Here is an 18,111-nt window from a genome sequence, read left to right as displayed (position 1 = left end):
GTTGCTGGTAATTTTGTTACTTAAGATTCATAAAAGACTTAGAGATTGATAATACCTACACTGTTTTAGTTTGTTTTCCCACATTTCAGGGTACCCTTAGTCAATCATTCATTACACTAAGTACTGAACTTGTCCAAATGATGTAATGTGGGCTTTTAAATGTGAACACTTGGAATTTCTGGTAGAGCGTTCTCTCCATTTTTACTGTTATATTTTTCTAGTCCAGTTAATGTTGGTTTTCTGTTAATTATTTTTTGTGCTTTTTTTGAAGGAGAGGAGAAAACCAAAAAACCAATTCCGTTTCCAAAATCTAAAATTCACCTAAGTGAGTTTAGTGTGTAAGGCTGAGAGAGGAGAAACTCAAAGAAGCAGTGGCTGAAAATGAGACTATAAACTGACTTTTCATCAATGAAAGCAGTTAGCAATGGAAACAGTTATTCTAAAAAGCTGTTGATTCTCCATTAGCTGAAGACTCTATGCCTTTCTGAATTACAACCTTTAGCCATGTAAAAATTACACAACAGCATAAACCTCAGAGATTTAGTAACTTGTAAAATGATGATCAGGCTAGATTTTCTCTTATTTTGAACTCTGCAAATATGTCAGAAGAAAAGAAAGAACCTACCTGGGTTTAAAGTATACTTTGAGTTAGACTTCATGGATATGGTTATTTATGAAGTTAAAAAATGAAAAAGGAGATCTGGTCAGCAACTGTTTTTTGCTTAGACTGAAGTTCTACTAGTGTGTACAGCCCACTTCAAATTTGGCCTTCAAGTAGTAAAAGACATTTTAGCAAAAAAAAAAAAAAAAAAAAAGGAGTTGTTCAGTACATAATTTTTAGAAAACAGGTTTTCATTTTATTGGCTCATGTCCAATTTTATGTGGACTGAATGTTAAAGTAAAACCTAATAGGCTGTATTTTGAAGTCTTAGTGCCTTATCAGTGATGCTACAGTGTTACAAATAATCATGTTCCATGATATTCATGAGATTATAATTTTAAGTACAATTCCCACCTTGAAACTGAACCTTAATAGTTTGACTAGCAAAAATGACTTTAAATGTGATTGTGAAATTTGCATTAGCAAATTGTGGGAGAGACTCTGAAGTATCATTATTATATCTCCAAGCAACATGTGCTTAATGGCAGAGTCTGTTAACTGCTTTTACTTCTATGAACCATTTCAGTAGAAAAAAGAAAAATGTAGCCATTAAGATTTAATGGAGATAAAAAGTGTCTAACCATGCCACACCTAATAAATCATCATTAAGACCAAAATGTCAAATAAAACTCAGTCTTCATGGTCAAGGGAGACTGGAGAAGAGTGGGGGTGCAATTTTATTTGAAATTAGCTGTTTCAGCAGACATCTAAATCTCCCATTCAGGTTTGAGACATATGCAGTCCTGATCAGCAAAGAGAAGTTAAAAATCAGCTAATGTCACATAAGTATCAAATAGTTCTGAGCTGAAGAGAGAGGGTAAGCATTAGATCTGGTGCTTTATAGACAGTAGGACATCAATCAGTGGCTGAGGAAAGCTGTTTTTGTCAAGCTGGCCTGCTTTAAACTGCTCAGGAGAAAGTATCCTGCATGGAGCAATCCAGGTGGCCCAGCAGGACTGCATGATTGTGAAGGGTCAATACTTGAAAACTGAACGAACTACTGCAGGCAGTACATCACATGATTGTCCCTCACCATCCTCTGGGATTTATTTGGTCTCAAGGAATAGAGCATGATAAAAGAGTCCTGCAACAGCTCTTGGTTTCAGTGACTTCTGCATCAAATGCATGAATGGTTCTTGGCACAAGCAACAAGATCTCAGTGTTGTACTGTCCCACCAACTCTTAATTACTCTTAACTACCAGCTTTAAGATTCAAGATCATAGAATAATAGAATAGTTTGGGTTGAAAAGAATCTTAAAAAGTCATGTAGTTCACCCCCTGCCAGAGACAGGGACATCTTCAACTGAATCAGACTGCTCAGAGCCCTGTCTAACCTGACTTTGAGTATTTCCAGGAACAGAGGATCCACCACCTCCCTGGGAAACCTGTTCTAGTGCCTTTCCACCCTCATCATATGTTTTCTTATATGTAGTCTGAATCTGCCCTGATTTAGTTTAAAACCATTATCCCTTGTCCTATCTCAACAGACCCTGCTAAAAAGTTTGTCCCCATCTTTCTTAGGCCCTTCAGGCACTGGAAGGTGCTGTAAGGTCTCCCTGGAGCTTTCTCTTCTCCAGGCTGAACAACCCCAGCTCTCTCAGCCTGTCCTCATAGGAGAGGTGCTCCAGCCTTCTGATAATCTTTGTGGTCCTTCTCTAGATATTACTTCCTTTCCTGTCTTTTCATCCAGTGGATTTTAGCAACTGGACTATTTCCTCCTAAAGAACTCATGTTCAGGAATGTGAAGACTGAGAGAGGTTTTTTTGTTCCATTGGTTAATGTACATCTGTGAGCACAAGTTGCCTTAAATGATGCAAGTTTTGACCCCCTCTAAGTAATGAATGATATCCTATGTTCAAATAATGACAAATAATTAATCAAGCCTGCTTTCATTCTGATAATGGAAAGTTGGTTTCTTTAATAAACCTTCCTTTTAGTGTAGCTGACTCTGTTGCTGAACTTGTATTTTTAATAGTTAAGCTCTTTGGCAGATACACTCTAATTATATATCCTTACAGCGCCTGGCACATTGAAGACCCTGTTTTGGAGGGTGCCTAATGCATGTTTTTCAAGAAGAATATACAGACACTGTCTAGAGGTTGACCTGGCCAGGGGCTTGGAAGGAGAAAGCACAGCTGAAGTAATGTCATTTAAGTGGTACTTGCAGGGCCCAGTCACAAATCTATTCCAGGATTTAAGGAATTTTAAAAAATCAGTATCAGTCTAGGTACACTAGATTAGCAAAGATGCACTAGCAAGTGAAACACTGGTCTGAAATAATGTTTGCAGCAGTTCTGGTTTCTTTCAAGGATGTGGGAAGACCCATATCATCTCTCCATATCTGTCAAATACAAAAATCATGCTATGTGAGTCTGTAAAGGGCCAGCAGGCTCCTCATCTTTCCTGTTGGTGGGAGCTTTGAACAAGGCAAGTAAACTTGCCACTACATATTGCCTCTACAGAGAGCTAGGAATTGGTAGCACAGACAGTTATGCATTTTCACTTGGCACACAAATTTTCATAAAAAAGAAATTATTGAGTAACTTTGATTTGGTCCATTTGACTGTTAGCAAGACACATGCCAAAGACACCAAATAACACAGATGCATGAGCACTGTGGTGTTAAGATGCACAGAAAAAACCCATAGGCAAAATGCTCTAAAATTTCTGCTAAATGCACTTCAGTATGCTCTGGATTTTCATTATCCTTTTACAACTTACTAATATCTCAGCATCACCTTTATTTGGTAAAAAATACATAGCAGTCTTGGTAGGAACTTAGCATTCCAGGCCATCCTTAAACCTCCCTTTTTGAGCTTGGGAAGAGGGGGAATGATACTGGAATTTGTGATTATTTACACTATTCTTCAGGCATTATTGTGAGGATCTGGGAATAAAAGTCCTGACTCAACTGCAATTTTTTAAAGGAAGCTGTGGTATGCATTCTCTATCCAGGTACTTTCGTGCCTCAGTGAGAAAGATGGCTTCTTTCCTATTGAGATCTAAACTAGTGTATTAAGTTGTTTTCAGACAAGAGAGATGCACTAATTTGCTTATCCCACCTTTTGGTGGGTAGGGTCTGTCACCACATGGCTCCCATTGAAAGCAGGTATTTTCATTGTGTGAGGAAGAAAACTCACAACTGAGGATTGCAGACCATGTGAACACAAGAAAAAGCTGTTAGAATATATGAAGTTAAAATAAGAATATAAAGGTAGCATTCTCAGACGTTCCCTGGCAAACATTGATATTCATAAAAAATACTGCTTTCATTTGAGTCATTTGAGTAGGTGTGACTGCTTAGTGGGACTGAACCTACTCTTACAAAAAATACTATGTTGAAGAACAATATGTATCTTCAAAGCATGATAGCAGATGTAGATAACTGATGAGACAAGAAAGACAAGTGCAAACACATCATTCAAAAATAAGCATTGTTTGGCTCATGGCAGGTGACAACACTTCCATATCCTTCCCCCCCCCCACCTCCTTTTCATATTTGTTAATATATGCATAGATATATCCTATTTCATATAGTGTTCTGCATATACAGGTAACATTTAGAGGTCAGAAATGATTTGTGCAAAGTTCAAAACCCAAATGTTAATAGAAATTAACATATATAAATATGCATGCCTTATGTGTTTTTATAATATAATTGTGTTTGAGTTCTTCACATTATATAATCTCTGCTCTAGGGACATGCATAAGGTGGGATTTTGCAACTAAATATTTCATGTTTACAGGAAAAGTATATGCACTGTTAGTGGGATGTGGGTTCCCTTGGCAAATGCCCTTGTTCACAAAAGCTATTAAATAGCTGGGGGCAGGGAGGGGGAGTCAATCCTCAAAGCTGTCTGAAGGGTTTTTGCCCAAAATTGTTCCTGTTAAAAGAGGGAGACAAGCATCAGCTGGCTTAAAAAGTAACCAAGCAACTTCAGAAAACCCTTAAGTGAAGAACGAAATAGTGTGAAAAGAAGTAGAAAGCCAGAGAATCACAGAATGGATCAGGTTGGAAAGGACCACAATGATCTTCTGGTCCAACCCCCTGCTCAGGCAGGGTCATCCCAGAGCACAAAGCACAGGATTGTGTCCAGATGGTTCTTGAAAATCTCCAGTGAGGGAGACTCCACAGCCTCACTGGGCAATGTGGAAATGTGTAACAAGAGACAGAGAGCTATGAGTGGAAACAGATGACTGTCAAAATACTCTAATGACACTGTCATAAGTCACCTCTCTGGCATCACACCTCTGCCTCAGCCAGCAAGAGCAGCCTGCCTGTCAGATACTGAGTTGCCTGCTGTGCAAATGGGCAGGGAACAGCACAGGCTGGGACAAGCAGGGAAAAGCCACTGCTCAGGTTTGTCCCTTCACACAAACTCACAGGGCTTTCTCTCCAAGCATGTGCATTGACAACTTGCAGGGAGCTGGTAAAAGATGCACATAAAACTAGAGTACCTGCATCTCCTTTCAGCAGCGTGTGCCCGTAGAGGAACCTGCATTCCCAGAAGAGGGAATTTGGGTGAATGTGTGCATTTCACCCACACATCCTGTGGGAAGAGGAAGATGTGCATGTAACTCTCTGCATGTGCACATCATTAGAGCTCTTTGGGATCAGTTATAAAAGGATGTTTCAAAATCTGTAGGTGTTTATTAATATTTTGTAGGGTCTGTTTTCCTGGTTTATCTGTTCTATTTCTGATCCTGATCTTGATCCTGATCCTGACTTTGTAGTTCACTGATGGCAGGTTAATTATATGTAGTTTCACATGCACAGTTACATTAGCAAAGCAAGAGAACCCAAAAGTCCAGCACAGGTGAATGTTTGGTAGTAGGTGGCATATTGATAACCTTTAAAAATCCACAAGCTTGGGCTTCTGTTGAAGGAGAGCTAGAGAGAGAATGGCTTCAGACTCTTCTCAGAAGAGGTATAAAATATGTCAAAGGGCACTCAACACAAGTGGTGACATGGGAGGTTGGTTAGTCTTTAGAAGGATAAAAGAAGTCAATGTGCATGTACAGTGCTGACAGCTGCCAAGGGGGATTGTGGGTCTCTGTCACTGGAAGTTTCCGAGACCTGGTTGTACAGAACTATGACTGACCAGATCTAACATTAGTTAACCAATAAACCATTTTGACCCACATTTAGTTGCTCCAAGTGAAGCAGTTCCGCTTTTCTCTGTAATGGTAGTTAAAAGACAGAAATAGAGAAAGAATTTAGAGGTGGGTTACACAGTGACTACCTGCAGAGAACAGCATGGGATAGGGAGGTGACCTGTGGAGCTCTACTCTGGTCAACCACGTGTGGATTTTCATATTTAGTGTATAAGAGAGACTATGAAATTTGCTAATAAATTAAAATGACAGTCAATGTTTGTGAGGTAAGGCTTAGAATTTTAGAACGGAAGAAGTCAGGTGTGGATTTGAGTAGAAGAACTAGGATGAAATTTAGTAGTAAAATGCTCAAAATTATAGTTGGTCTGACAGATTAGTGACAAGAAATTCTGATACATGTTGGAAGCTCATCAGATGGATAGGTGATGAGTTTGGGATTTTAATTAATTATGTGGGTTTAATGTCAATTCAGCTGAATCACAATAACCATCCATGTGACTACTTTTAACCCATGGTAAGTATAACCTGCATTTACTTAGGTGAGTCCCAATAAAGGAAAGCTACCTCACATTTGCTGAGCATGATGTTAATAGCTGGGATGATGCCCATATGTTGAATGTGTTAAGCTCCTGTAACATCAAGATCTGTCTGAGCCCCAGCTGCATGAGGTACAGTGAGCTATGAAGGTTTTGTAGCTGTGAGCAAAGGAGCATTGTTCTAGGTACATAAATTCAGGTTTTGTATTCAGTTTATTCAATACATATAAATGCCTCCAAGGCGGGTGTTAAGAGGAAGGTGCCAGGCTCCTTTCAATGGTGCCCAGAGACAGGATGAAGAGCAATGGCCGTAAACTAAAACACAAGTTCCACCTCAACATGAAGAACTTCTTTACATTGAGGGTGGAAAAGGCTGCTCAGGGAGGTTGTGGACTCTTCCTGTCTGGAGCCATTCAAAACCCACCCGGACACGTTCGTGTGTAACCTGATCTGGGTGACTGTGCCACGGCGGGGGGGTTGGGCTGGATGGTCTCCAGAGGTCCCTTCCTACTCTAAAAGTTCTGTGACTCCAGGATATATGGTAATATATTTTCTGCAGAATTAGTATTAGTGCTATTGTATGACTCACTGAAAAAATATGGGAAGTGTGTTGGAAGTTTTGGTCACCCAGAAGGTTGAATTGAAAGAAATATCTACAGATGGTGACTACTAGACTAATTAGGGGAACTAAGAGGTTGTTTTCAGGGAAGGAACAAGGAAAAATATAGATTGATGAGCACAATGAAGTCTAAGATGACACTAAAAATTAGGACTTTAAATAATAGGGAGAGGAAGAAGCTATGTGAAAGATAAAGGATGAACTTATGACAAGAAGAAAATCAAGAGAACTAGCCATGAATAGTGGTTAAATGTAGAAACAGCTTAAACTTTGAGATTCAAACTACTGGAATAAATGTGGTCATCAAAATTGTTAAGAAAGCACTGGATTACTGCATCAAGAGGGTCTGTATGATGATGGTTTCCTGTGTGATCACTGGCTGAATTTGATGACCCAAGAAATAACTGGATCCACTTTTCACTTTCAATTACATTAGACCCGATATTAGTGTCAGCATTATTATGTTATTGCATCTGTGTAAACCAGCTTCACTAAAGGCTTCTTATTCTTTCTTTAATTCTTCCTGTGTTTAAATAGGACATTCAGTTGAGGTAAATCCAGGAATTATTAATATAGAGTTTATTTCTTCATTGTCTTGTGGCTATGTGAGTTTCTGATGAGTAAAAGTAATATAGCAAAGAGCCTTTTTTTCTTTTATTCAAGTGGAAAGTGTCATATTAGCAAAGGGTAGCAAAGTTGTTTTTGTTTGAGAACGCAGGAACAAATAATCATGTTATGTCATCTTCCTTTTTCTATTTCAAATTAAAATGCAAAAAAAAAAAAAAAAAAAGTAAAAATACCAAAATTAAATGGTATCATGTAAGGCCTTCTCTGCTTCTCCATTCCTATTCTCTAGTTTGACCTTAAACATCTGTCATGCTAATGGATTATATGTTGATTTATTTTTTTTTCTAGTTTTTCCTGGATAATGCTGTGATAACTTTCCCCTCAGTTCTTAATTCATCAAATGCAAGTTTTCCTAATTCAAGTAATCAGACACGGTGGTGTATACAAAATAACTGTTTTTTCCTACCGGTAAGTTAATTTCAGATTTCTTTGTTTGTTTACTACAATTACACTAAATTGACTGTTACTAGATCTGCTTGAAGTTAAACACCCACCCATTTTTGAGACTGCAGTAAAAGCATTATTTTTTTTTTTTTTTTTAGTCAGCTGCAACTGCATTTGAAGTAAGTGGGAAGTTAAATGAGCTTAGTACTTCTGAAAATAGAGGTTTTAATGAATGTCAGATAAAAAAAGCAGGAAACAGCATAATAACAAGGAAGCTTAACTTATGTACCCGTGCTAACACAATACAAGATATTAAGTTAACACACTGCATCTGCAAAGCAGACTGTGCACTGAAAGCCAGGTTAGTCTGCAGGCAGGTTTCCCACGGTGGGAATATTTTCAGATAACTGACCTGAAAACATTCACCAGTTTCAACAAGTGTGAAATTATCACACTCTTGTCATTCCATATTTGGTAAGAGGTGCTGTGAGAGGGGTGGAAATAAAACTCTCATGTACCACTATATAAAGTGTTTAAGAGACCTGAAATGATCTGAAGAAGATGCCTCAGTGTGAACAAAAGCACAATGGCACATGCAGGAGGGGGAAGGACATTGCTGCAAAAAATTGGGAACTGCATCTTAGAGAGCAGTGATTCTTAAAAGGATTACGAAAGACCTGCAGTTGAAACCAACAAGCCATATATTGCGTCAAAATAGGTCAGCTGGGTTTGGGTGAATAAGCTGGTGACAATGAGAAGGGCGTTTATCTCATCTCTATGGTGAAATAATGAGACCATTACCAAAATGGTGTGTCCTGATTTCAGGATTTATAGCTTTTAAAGTATTAAAACAAATGCTTTCATCTACGAAAATTTGTCTTTGACAGTTTGGCATAAAAAATTATGTTAAAATTTCACTTCTGACATTAATAAATGAAAAAATTACAGTTAGCTGAAGATCTTAAAAACTTTAAAACATCTCTCAAATATGTATTGTTTTTCATCCCCAGACACTGCATATATCTTAGCTTGAAAAAGCTATAAATTCCTTTTGAGTTACCACTTTTTAATTTTTTTTCTTTATTCTGAGATTTAAATTTGTCTCTCTTCACTCTATAAGATATTGAATACTTAGGCTGACAAATGTCTGTTTCCTTAAATTAAAAATTTGTTACTTTGAATCTATGTGTTAGTTTTAAGCTTTATTCATGTTGATAAACTTTATGTGATTTATGATAGTAAACCTGACATCTATTGACTATGTCATCTAAAATGAGTACATAAGAGTTTTGGAAATTACTTTAGCCCCAACTGAATTAAGTTCATTGTGAAGCAAAGCAATTGATTTGCCTCTTTCTCTACCCCCCAAAATAATTTTTTTGATTAGTATAGCTTACTTCTTAAAAAGACTTAGCAAAGATTCCTCAGTAAATTATAGGAGCCTTTTCGTGTCTAGTTTTGTTTAGTTTTGCTATGATGCTTCTGTAGTTTCCATGTAATAGAAGTTGATGTGTAGATCTGCTCCTGGGACAGAATACACTCTGGTATCAGTGTTGCCACCTCCACAGGTTAAATAAGTAAACATTGACATTCAGAAGATGCAGTTTTGGGATATATTTTATTTGACTAGGAAATTCTTTTACAAACTTACTTTGTCCTCAAGTTTTTCTGTATGGACATATGGGAGTAGAATTCCTCCTTACTTAAGTAAAGATCTTTTTACCCACAGAATTGTAGGTCTTAAATTTTAAGAGAAGAGACCAAATGCATTGGACTGGATCCTGTGTGTGTAATACCCTGGTGCAAGGCACCAGACCTGTGATCTCAGTAAGAAAGGCACAGACTCTGTGAGGTATTGGTTAAAATACCTTTGTTAGCTAGCACAAGAAAGAAAAAGAGAATAGATGGAGTTACACCCCTTCAGATGCTGAGGTGCAGATTCTGTCTGTGGAGAGATTACCCAGCATTTTTCTCTTTTGAGATGTTAGATATCTCCTTTTCTTAGAAGGAGATATTTCTATTCGTTGTTTCAGCTGTCAGACAAAAGGGACATCCATGAGATATTTGCATCCATTTCTGTTGCACTGTTGGATAAAGCCAAGGCTGCAGAGGTGGCATCACACTGGTACCAAGTGGGAGCTGCTTGCAGGCTCCTGGGTTGTGACAAGTTGGATGAGCTGGCTGAGGTTATCCTGTGACCAAGGGAAGCACTAAGCAGAGCAGGCGCCTGCACCTGCTCAGCTTCACTGCTCTGTGGATTGCCAGACTCTCCAGATCTGCTTGTTGCCTACTGAAACACTGCATTTCACTGCAAGGTCTGCATTCTTAAATGTTAGGCTGTGCCACTCTTCGCTAATTCATCCACCCTTGTCTGAAATTTTCAATCTATGCTCTGTATTCCTATGGAACACTGTCAGAGACTGTTTCACTTGAAAATTTCTGGGTCTTTGTCAAACAGTATCCAGTTGTGGATTCAAGACTGCCTCTGCTTGTTTCTTTTTGGAAAACTGATTTCAACAGTAGAATACCTTATTGACTCAAAAAAAAGGATGCTGCTATTTTTATGTAACACTGAATTTGGAGTGTGACCTCCTCTGAAATGCAGCTATCAGAGAAGTTTCATTTTTTGGTGATTCTGAAAAATAGTTCTATCTATTTCTTATTTCAACCAGATCTTAGAGCAAATTACAGTAGCAGCAAAGACTGAGATGGCAGATAAATTCTGTCTGATGGGTGCTGTGAAAATTATCCTTCTTAGTGATCCTCCAAAATTAGTATACAGTGATTCAGGTTCTGTCAAAAGTGCTGCCATCAACAAGTCAACAGTAGTCCGAAAATAGCAGGACTAGAAATAGAATGCTTTGTAGTTTCAGAAAAGAAACTTCCTTGCAAGGTGCAGGACTAATTTTCAGGAAGCATTTCTGGCAAAGGGGTTGCATATTAAAGTCTAAGATAATGATTCTGGAGATGATTCTTATTTTAGCATTAATCTTGATGCCAATTTCCAGAAAGTATAATGAGAAAATATTTTTTCCAGGAATTTAACTTCAACTATATGTATTTTTGTTGATATATATGATATAGGAAAGAAAAGGCTTTTATTTTTTTGGCAGTTGAATGTGTTCTTATATGGCTATTACTCCACAGGATTTGAGAAAAGGATTTTTATACTTATATTATGCATAGGCCCTGCTAATAGCTTTGTATTTTTCCTATCCTAGCTGCATTTCTAGAGTTTGTAAAATTGCCTATCTATGATATTCATAACAACTGTGTACTGCATCAATTTTATAACAACTGCAAATTTAGGCAATGAAATTTTTGTTTTCAGGCCTTTAGTCATTTGACCTTGGCCCAAATGCTAGCAAGACATACAGGTAATCCTGGGACTCAAGAATGAATGAAAATTTTACAGTGGAACAGGAATAACTCTTATATCAGTCTGCTGGCAGCAGACTCCTACATTAGATTTCAACACCAGCAGTGGTATCCCACAAATGCAGATGAGTAAATCCATGTGTCGAAGAGTGCAAATTAGGGAGCATAAATTTATTTTTATTGGCTGTCTATAAACCATAAGGTCCCAGATTGTGATAGATTGCAGACTTCAGTGGTCAGTCAATAATTTGTTTTTTAAAGTAGCCTGAGCATTTTATTATGCATGATTTACTACTCAAGAGCCAAATTCTAAATATTTTTCCATTTGATTTCTCTTTGCCAGTATTTTATATACAGCTGCATATTAGGGCTCATTTCCTGTTCTGTTTTCCTGAGGATAAATTATGAGTTGAAAATGGTAATAATGTTGATTGCATTGGTGGGCTACAATGTTATCCTTCTGCACACTCATGGGCCCATGCTGGATGACTACAGCAAATTTATGTATGCAATGGCACCTCTTAGAAGGTAGGTGGCTAACTCCAGTCTTTCTGAAGATAAATACTACCCATGGTGGTTCTTATGTCATGGAACATACATGTTTGGCTATATATAATCTGAGTCACAATGTAAAATCATTGTCCTGCTGCAGTTAATATTTGATTTAATGTCACACCTCAGAGCATTAGAATAAAATAAGTCTGACCAAGGCATTTAAATCACATACTATAGGAAATAGGATATGGTTTAATTTGCATTTTTGTCATAAAAGACATTCCAAAGAAGTCATCATCAAGTTTGTTAAGGCCTCAGGCTGCACATCACTGAGGCTTTTAGAGCATATTTTCTACAAGATAAAGAAACTTCCCCAGAACTAGTACATAGTCTGAAATGTTTACAAATGAAGTCTTAGCAATTGAAAAAAATAGTAGAATAACAGTGTGGATCTTTTTCGTTTTATTTTGCTGTGCCTGTGCATTTGTATCTTAAGTTTTTAGTGAGACTGCTGAAATCTTTGTTACAGGTGATAATATGTAAGGCCAAAGTTATGACTCTACTTCCTGTTATTGCTGTGTAAAATAACTTTTGGACAGGTGTAATTTCTACCTCATTTTCAAAACAAAGAGGTGATTCTCTTTTATGTAGGCCAAGTGTATGGCATATGCCATACCAGAAATTCCAGATATTTAGTGTAGTTTCAATATATTTTTTTCCTGTGCTGTAAGAATAATGGAAAATTATCTTAATTGAAGAGGAAAAAAACCCAACCAAACAAAAAAAAGTGTAGGATTTTTTTTGCACTTAAATCTAAAGATTAAATTAACAAACCCAAGTCTTTGTTCCCATTTTATTAATGGAAAGGGTATGTGTGTGATGGTATGGAGAACCAGAGGACAGGTTAGTTTGAGCTTGTGCTTCCAGTAGCTTTGATTTTGTCAGTCAAGCTCTGTCTGTTGGTATTTTCCTTCCTAGATCTCTCATCAAGGTTCTTGTTTCAGTGGCATTAGTTGGGGAGTTATAGTGTGAACTATAAAAGTCACTACCTTTAGTGACTTTTCCCAAAGCAGAGTTTTTAATAAACTCTGTACAAGATCTAGTTTTGCCTCCTGTAATTTTCAGGTGAAAAGGTCTCTTGGGAGCTAGGTGCTTTAGCTTCTATTTCTTCATATTCATTGGATATGGTTGAGCTCTCCACAATTGAAATAGTGGTATTGCATTAAAAATCTATTTTTATTCTACTTGTATAGAATAAGCTACAAATATTCTCCATTTGCAAGTAAAAAAGGATATTATTTTTCCTAAATCCTCATCTTATTGGACTTCAAAATGTAGGCACATTTGCAGAGAATATAGTAGAGGTGTTTAAAGCTATGTAATATAAATAATGATATTTCATCAAATAATATAGCATATCATATTGAAATGTTTTTAGTTTAAATACCAGAAGGTAGTACATATAAATTGTGGTCTTAGTTTGGTGCTTAAAATAATATTTGTTTAACTTTTGAGCAGCCTGCTTTACTTATGTTTTTATTTTATAGACCAGGAATACTGAAGGACCTGAAGACAATGGGCTCAATTTCCTTGTTCATATTCTTCATCACATTACTGGTTTTGGGTAGACAGGTAAGACCCACACTTCTCTTCACCTGCACCAGTGGACATAATGCCAGCTGCCACATGCAGCCTGCCACCTTCTCTAAGAAACACGTTTTGGTGTTTATGGTTTATGGTTCTTCCCCATACCCTTGCAAAGGAGTGTCAGGAGCACCTACAAAACTATTTTTTATCTTGCCTTCCTACAGCCCCCTAAACCTCCCCACCAGCTATCACTGACATTATGCTGATAGAGTGCTGTGACTATTGCTTGTCATTCTGACCGATACTGGCTCGTAGCTTCCCGGTTTGCTGCCATCTGTCTGCATCCATCTGCTTTCGCCCTGGTTGCTTAATTGCAAGTTATTTTCTTCACAGTTATTACAATTTGGTGCAGACACAGAAACAATGTAGCATGCACACAGACGTGTACCACACGCTGAGGCCACGGTTGCACTAAAACTGTGACCCAACAGGAAACTACTCTTTTTATTACCCAGTTGTGCTTTTCCAGAACAATTGTGATGTCAATGGTTTTACCCTGTACTAAGCTGAGAGAAGATGCCAGGGCAGTTCTTTCTCTAAATGCTCAGGCCTGTACAGGATTCATGGGTAAAAGCTTCAATTCCAGCCCATTGTGCCAGAATGCAGTGCACGAGACAGGTCTCTGAAATGAAAGAGGCAATCCATGTTAGATCTCATAAACAGCCTGAGCCTTCACAGACTGCAGCCTTGGGAAGGACTATTCCAGACTGTCCTTAAATCATTCATTTACATTACAATTCCTCAAAAGCTAATGACTGTCATTTAAATTGCCGTACAGACCCTGCAGCTTACTACACAAAAAATTATCCGGCAGTCTCTGCAGTATTTATTGTAGTGGGGAACATCCTTCTTGATTTAGAAACAACATTCTTCATCTGCCTTGTCACCAGCAGCATATTAGAGTTTGTTCCTTTGATGATGGTGACAGAGTGGGTCTAGAGCACAGCTACTTTCCCTCAGAAAGAGAGCTAAGTTCTTCATCCCATCAGAGGAGAATCTTTAGTCCCTGTCATCTCAAGTTTCAGATGGAGGCAGAGGGTGCAATACCAAAAATAAAGGAGAGAAGGAATATCATCTTCACTGGGAAAGATTCCTTTGTGGCTTCAGTCACATCAACAAGAAAGTTTGTTTTGCACACAGCTACAGGTGTTCTCTTACACACCAACTAAGAAATGATTCTGTAATGGAAAAAGGTTTCATTTTCATAGCTGTAGGTCCACGATCCTTGTCATAATAGCACTTATTTGTACTTCTTCAGTCTTTTGCCTTTGATTTTTCTGCTAACTTATTCTCCCTTAAAGAGGAAGGAGAAAAAAAACCTTCTGCATTTCAAAACACTCTCAAATAAAGTCTAATTATTGGAAAATGGTATGATTTAGTACATACCCAGCATAAGACCTGCCATTTTGAGTTACTGTTGGTGATATTGATGGGAAGCAAATGTTTGGAAGAAGAATAGGGGAGGAAATCAACCTGCACAGAGTGACCTTTCCAGGGACATATACTTCCCACCTTCTGCCAGTTGGTATTTCTGTGGCTGTGTTTAATAGCTATTGGCTGTTTTGCTTTTTGTTTCACTGTCTGATACCTTTTTAACCCATTTTATCTTCCTGGTGTCCCAACAGTGATAATGAATTTCACAGTTTGATAAAAATTCATGTGAGAGTGTCCGTCTTTCTGGTTTTAAACTTCCTCTTTTCTACTTTCATTGAGTGGCACTTGCAGGATGCTATTGAGCCATCTTGGCAGAGTCAACAAAATCAAATTCTTCCTTGCCACAGAGGGTAATATACAAGTAATTTCCCTGTTAGTTATTGCATTTTTTGCAGATTTTTTAAAAATAATTTGCAGATATTTTGTTCTTCTTTTGATATCTGATTATTTTAAAAATTCTAAAGATAATAGCCACTGATAAAGAGAGTGGCCTTTCTACTTCCTTTCAGCTGCCACTGGTGCTCCTCTGTCCCCAGGATGAGTAACCAAAAGGTTCATCCAAACAAAAAGTGGATGCTTTCCTGCAAGCCTAGCTCTGGGAACATGCTCACCACTGGTCATGGAGATGCCTCTCCTGAATCAAAAGCAGAGCCAGGGGATAGGTGTCTCTGGTTCAGAGGGGATGAAGAGAGGGAGAGTTAGTATATCATTACATGGTTTATGAGCCTACTTAATTCTTTTAGCTGCACAGCTAGCATCACCATTGGATTCCTTCAGCTGCTTATTCTTATCCTTTTGTCTCCTCATTGTACTGGCATAGCTTACTGTGAAGATGTATAGTGGATCAAAAGAGGGAAACAATCAGGATTAAAAATTAACCCTGTGGAAATGGTTGGTTTTGAGCCAGGTCTATTTTCAAGATTTATGGTGTGGCCACAGCAATGCTTGTGCCAGAAGTGGGAGTGAACAGACAAAAGCGAGGTGGAGAAAGCAAAACCGGGGTTTTTCTAATGGCCCTGCCAGCACAGGCGACAACCATTTCCTGACACTGGGACGAAGTGACTCACTTCACCCTGTTTATAGATCCTGAGAGTTACTTGATAATGGGTGGCAACAGGTAGACAATGTCTTAAGAATGGCGACTCTTTCACCCTTCCCAGGAGAATCCAGATTGGTGAGGGCTTGCTTGTGTAAAGACTGTGCTCACATTTAAACACTGTTGAGCACTAAATCTCTCTTATGATCTGCTTTGAATCCAGTATTGACATAGCCTGTGAATTCCTTTCTCACCAGTACCTAAAATATTGTATGTCTCGTTACCCTGTAGGCTGGCTGTATATCTTTTCCATGATTGATTGTATTGTAGTTATCCACACTGAATTCCATTGGTAGTTTTACTGCTGAGCTGCTTGTGGCAGCTTCCCTGAGCTGTAAAAACTGTTTCTTTGTTGTCTCTGTTCTGTTTTTTAGTGAGCTTTTCTTTTGTGAGAGAATTATTCTCTTTTTGAACAAAGTGGTGTCTTCAAGAGCCTCTTATGAAAAAAATCAATGAAAACTTCAAATTTCACTGCTAGTCACGTGACAATTTACTTCTTTGTAGTAGATGAAGGCATGTTTACAGAAACTATGTCAACTCTTCCAATTGTATCAGCTTTAACCAGCTTGTCTAAATGGCTCTTTTCCTTAGCATTCACTTAAGTACCTTGCTCTTTTGTTCCTGCTGCTTTTCCAAAGACTTTCCTTATATCCGTACCATTCCTCAGTTCTCTAGCACTCTTTCTGTTTTGACTGATCAGGCTATCCACCAAAAGTTTCATACCATGCAAACAAACAAACAAACTAACTAACTAAACAAAAAACCACCACCACCACAATTCAAAGTAATTTACTAAGTTACTGCTTTTCTCTTTTTAAAATATGATATGCTGACTTTTCTAATTTCAAAGCAAATTGTAGAATACAGTCTGATTTTTCTTTTCTGAGCTCTGAGTTCTCTTTGCATTTTCTTGGAACAGCCTAAATTTAATTCAGTAAATGATATGGTGGTGAATAAATTATCTGTTTGATACTAGATTTTAAAGAAGAAATACCTTTTTGAAAACTTCAGTTAGCTACCACCTTTTCTTTTTCAATACAAAGTTGGTACAATGTATGGATATCTAATTTCAGCAGGAATCCATGTTACTTTTGTCAATTTATTCCAAGAATTTTGACAGGGTTTTATTGGATTTCTTCTGCATGAATAGAGTTGATGGCATTTGAATTTACCATCTATGTGTATTTATATTTATACTAATCTAAGTTCTTGGATGTATAAATATCTAACATATATATATATATATAAAACATTTTTTAAAAGTGACTGCATATATTTTGCATCATCTGGACAGTTCTGAAAAAATCTCTATTCATGACCTCAAGCTTTATAGGACTGATAATTGAATGCCATTTAATACATGTACAGTGACAGGGCAACAATAAAATCCTATTTCCAAATTCCTGCAGAAATCTGTTCCCAGGTCCTCTCTACCTTTATAGTTGTCTGTACAAGTATTTAAGTGTCTGCCCATTCTTCTTTTGCTTATAGTTCGCAAATATCCTTTAGTAACATATAGTTATTTAAAATATTCAGCTTGTTTGTTTATTTGACATTCAAAGTCCAGATTTCTGAGATACAGCATGACCCATTCTAAAATGTCAAGACCCCTTTTACTTTCAGAAGAATATCACCTCTGAGTCAGAATACCCAGAATATTTCTTTTGCAATACATTTGAGGTCTGCATTCTGTCCTTAGTATTAGAGGTATCAGCACAAAGAGAGTGTGTTAACAATGATTTTGTGTTATGGATGTTCTCTTTCAGTTATTTAATTAATATATTTAAATATTTAATTAATATAATTAAATATCTAAATAGTGCCTGGCCCTTATCAACTAATTCAAAAGAAACCTGAGTATATTTCTCTTTATGCATTTAAGTGGAGGAATCATTTTTCTCTTACTATTTTTTCCTGTGAGTATTTGGCAGATACAGTATTTGCTTCATCAGTTTTTTTTCTTTCATTGCCTTTTAAAAGCTTGCAAAATCATTTTAATACCGCCTAATTTCAACTTTCTGCTCTTATCTTTGACTGTGATCTCAGTAGAATACCTATGAATCATTTTGAGCTGTGACAGCCATTGTCCAGTCAGAAGGACTACTCTCATTTTTTATG

The 18,111-nt window shown here is 37.4% G+C and overlaps 1 protein-coding gene across 3 annotated transcripts in view; it reads left to right on the top strand.

Annotated features, from left to right (window-relative positions):
- Positions 1-18,111, top strand: part of ADCY2 (adenylate cyclase 2) — a 207,789-nt gene that overhangs the window by 171,974 nt on the left and 17,704 nt on the right. For all 3 annotated transcript variants that reach the window (XM_083874798.1, XM_083874797.1, XM_083874799.1), the window contains 3 exons: positions 7,848-7,967; positions 11,665-11,849; positions 13,364-13,448. In XM_083874798.1, the coding sequence (XP_083730924.1) occupies positions 7,848-7,967; positions 11,665-11,849; positions 13,364-13,448 (390 nt within the window). The remainder of the gene's footprint in view (positions 1-7,847; positions 7,968-11,664; positions 11,850-13,363; positions 13,449-18,111) is intronic.

The sequence above is a fragment of the Zosterops lateralis genome, assembly GCF_965231275.1.
Source record: "Zosterops lateralis genome assembly, chromosome: 1".
In the NCBI taxonomy this organism is placed as follows: Eukaryota; Metazoa; Chordata; class Aves; order Passeriformes; family Zosteropidae; genus Zosterops; species Zosterops lateralis.
Note: the sequence above shows the minus strand (reverse complement) of the source record. Positions and strands in the feature narration are given on the sequence as shown.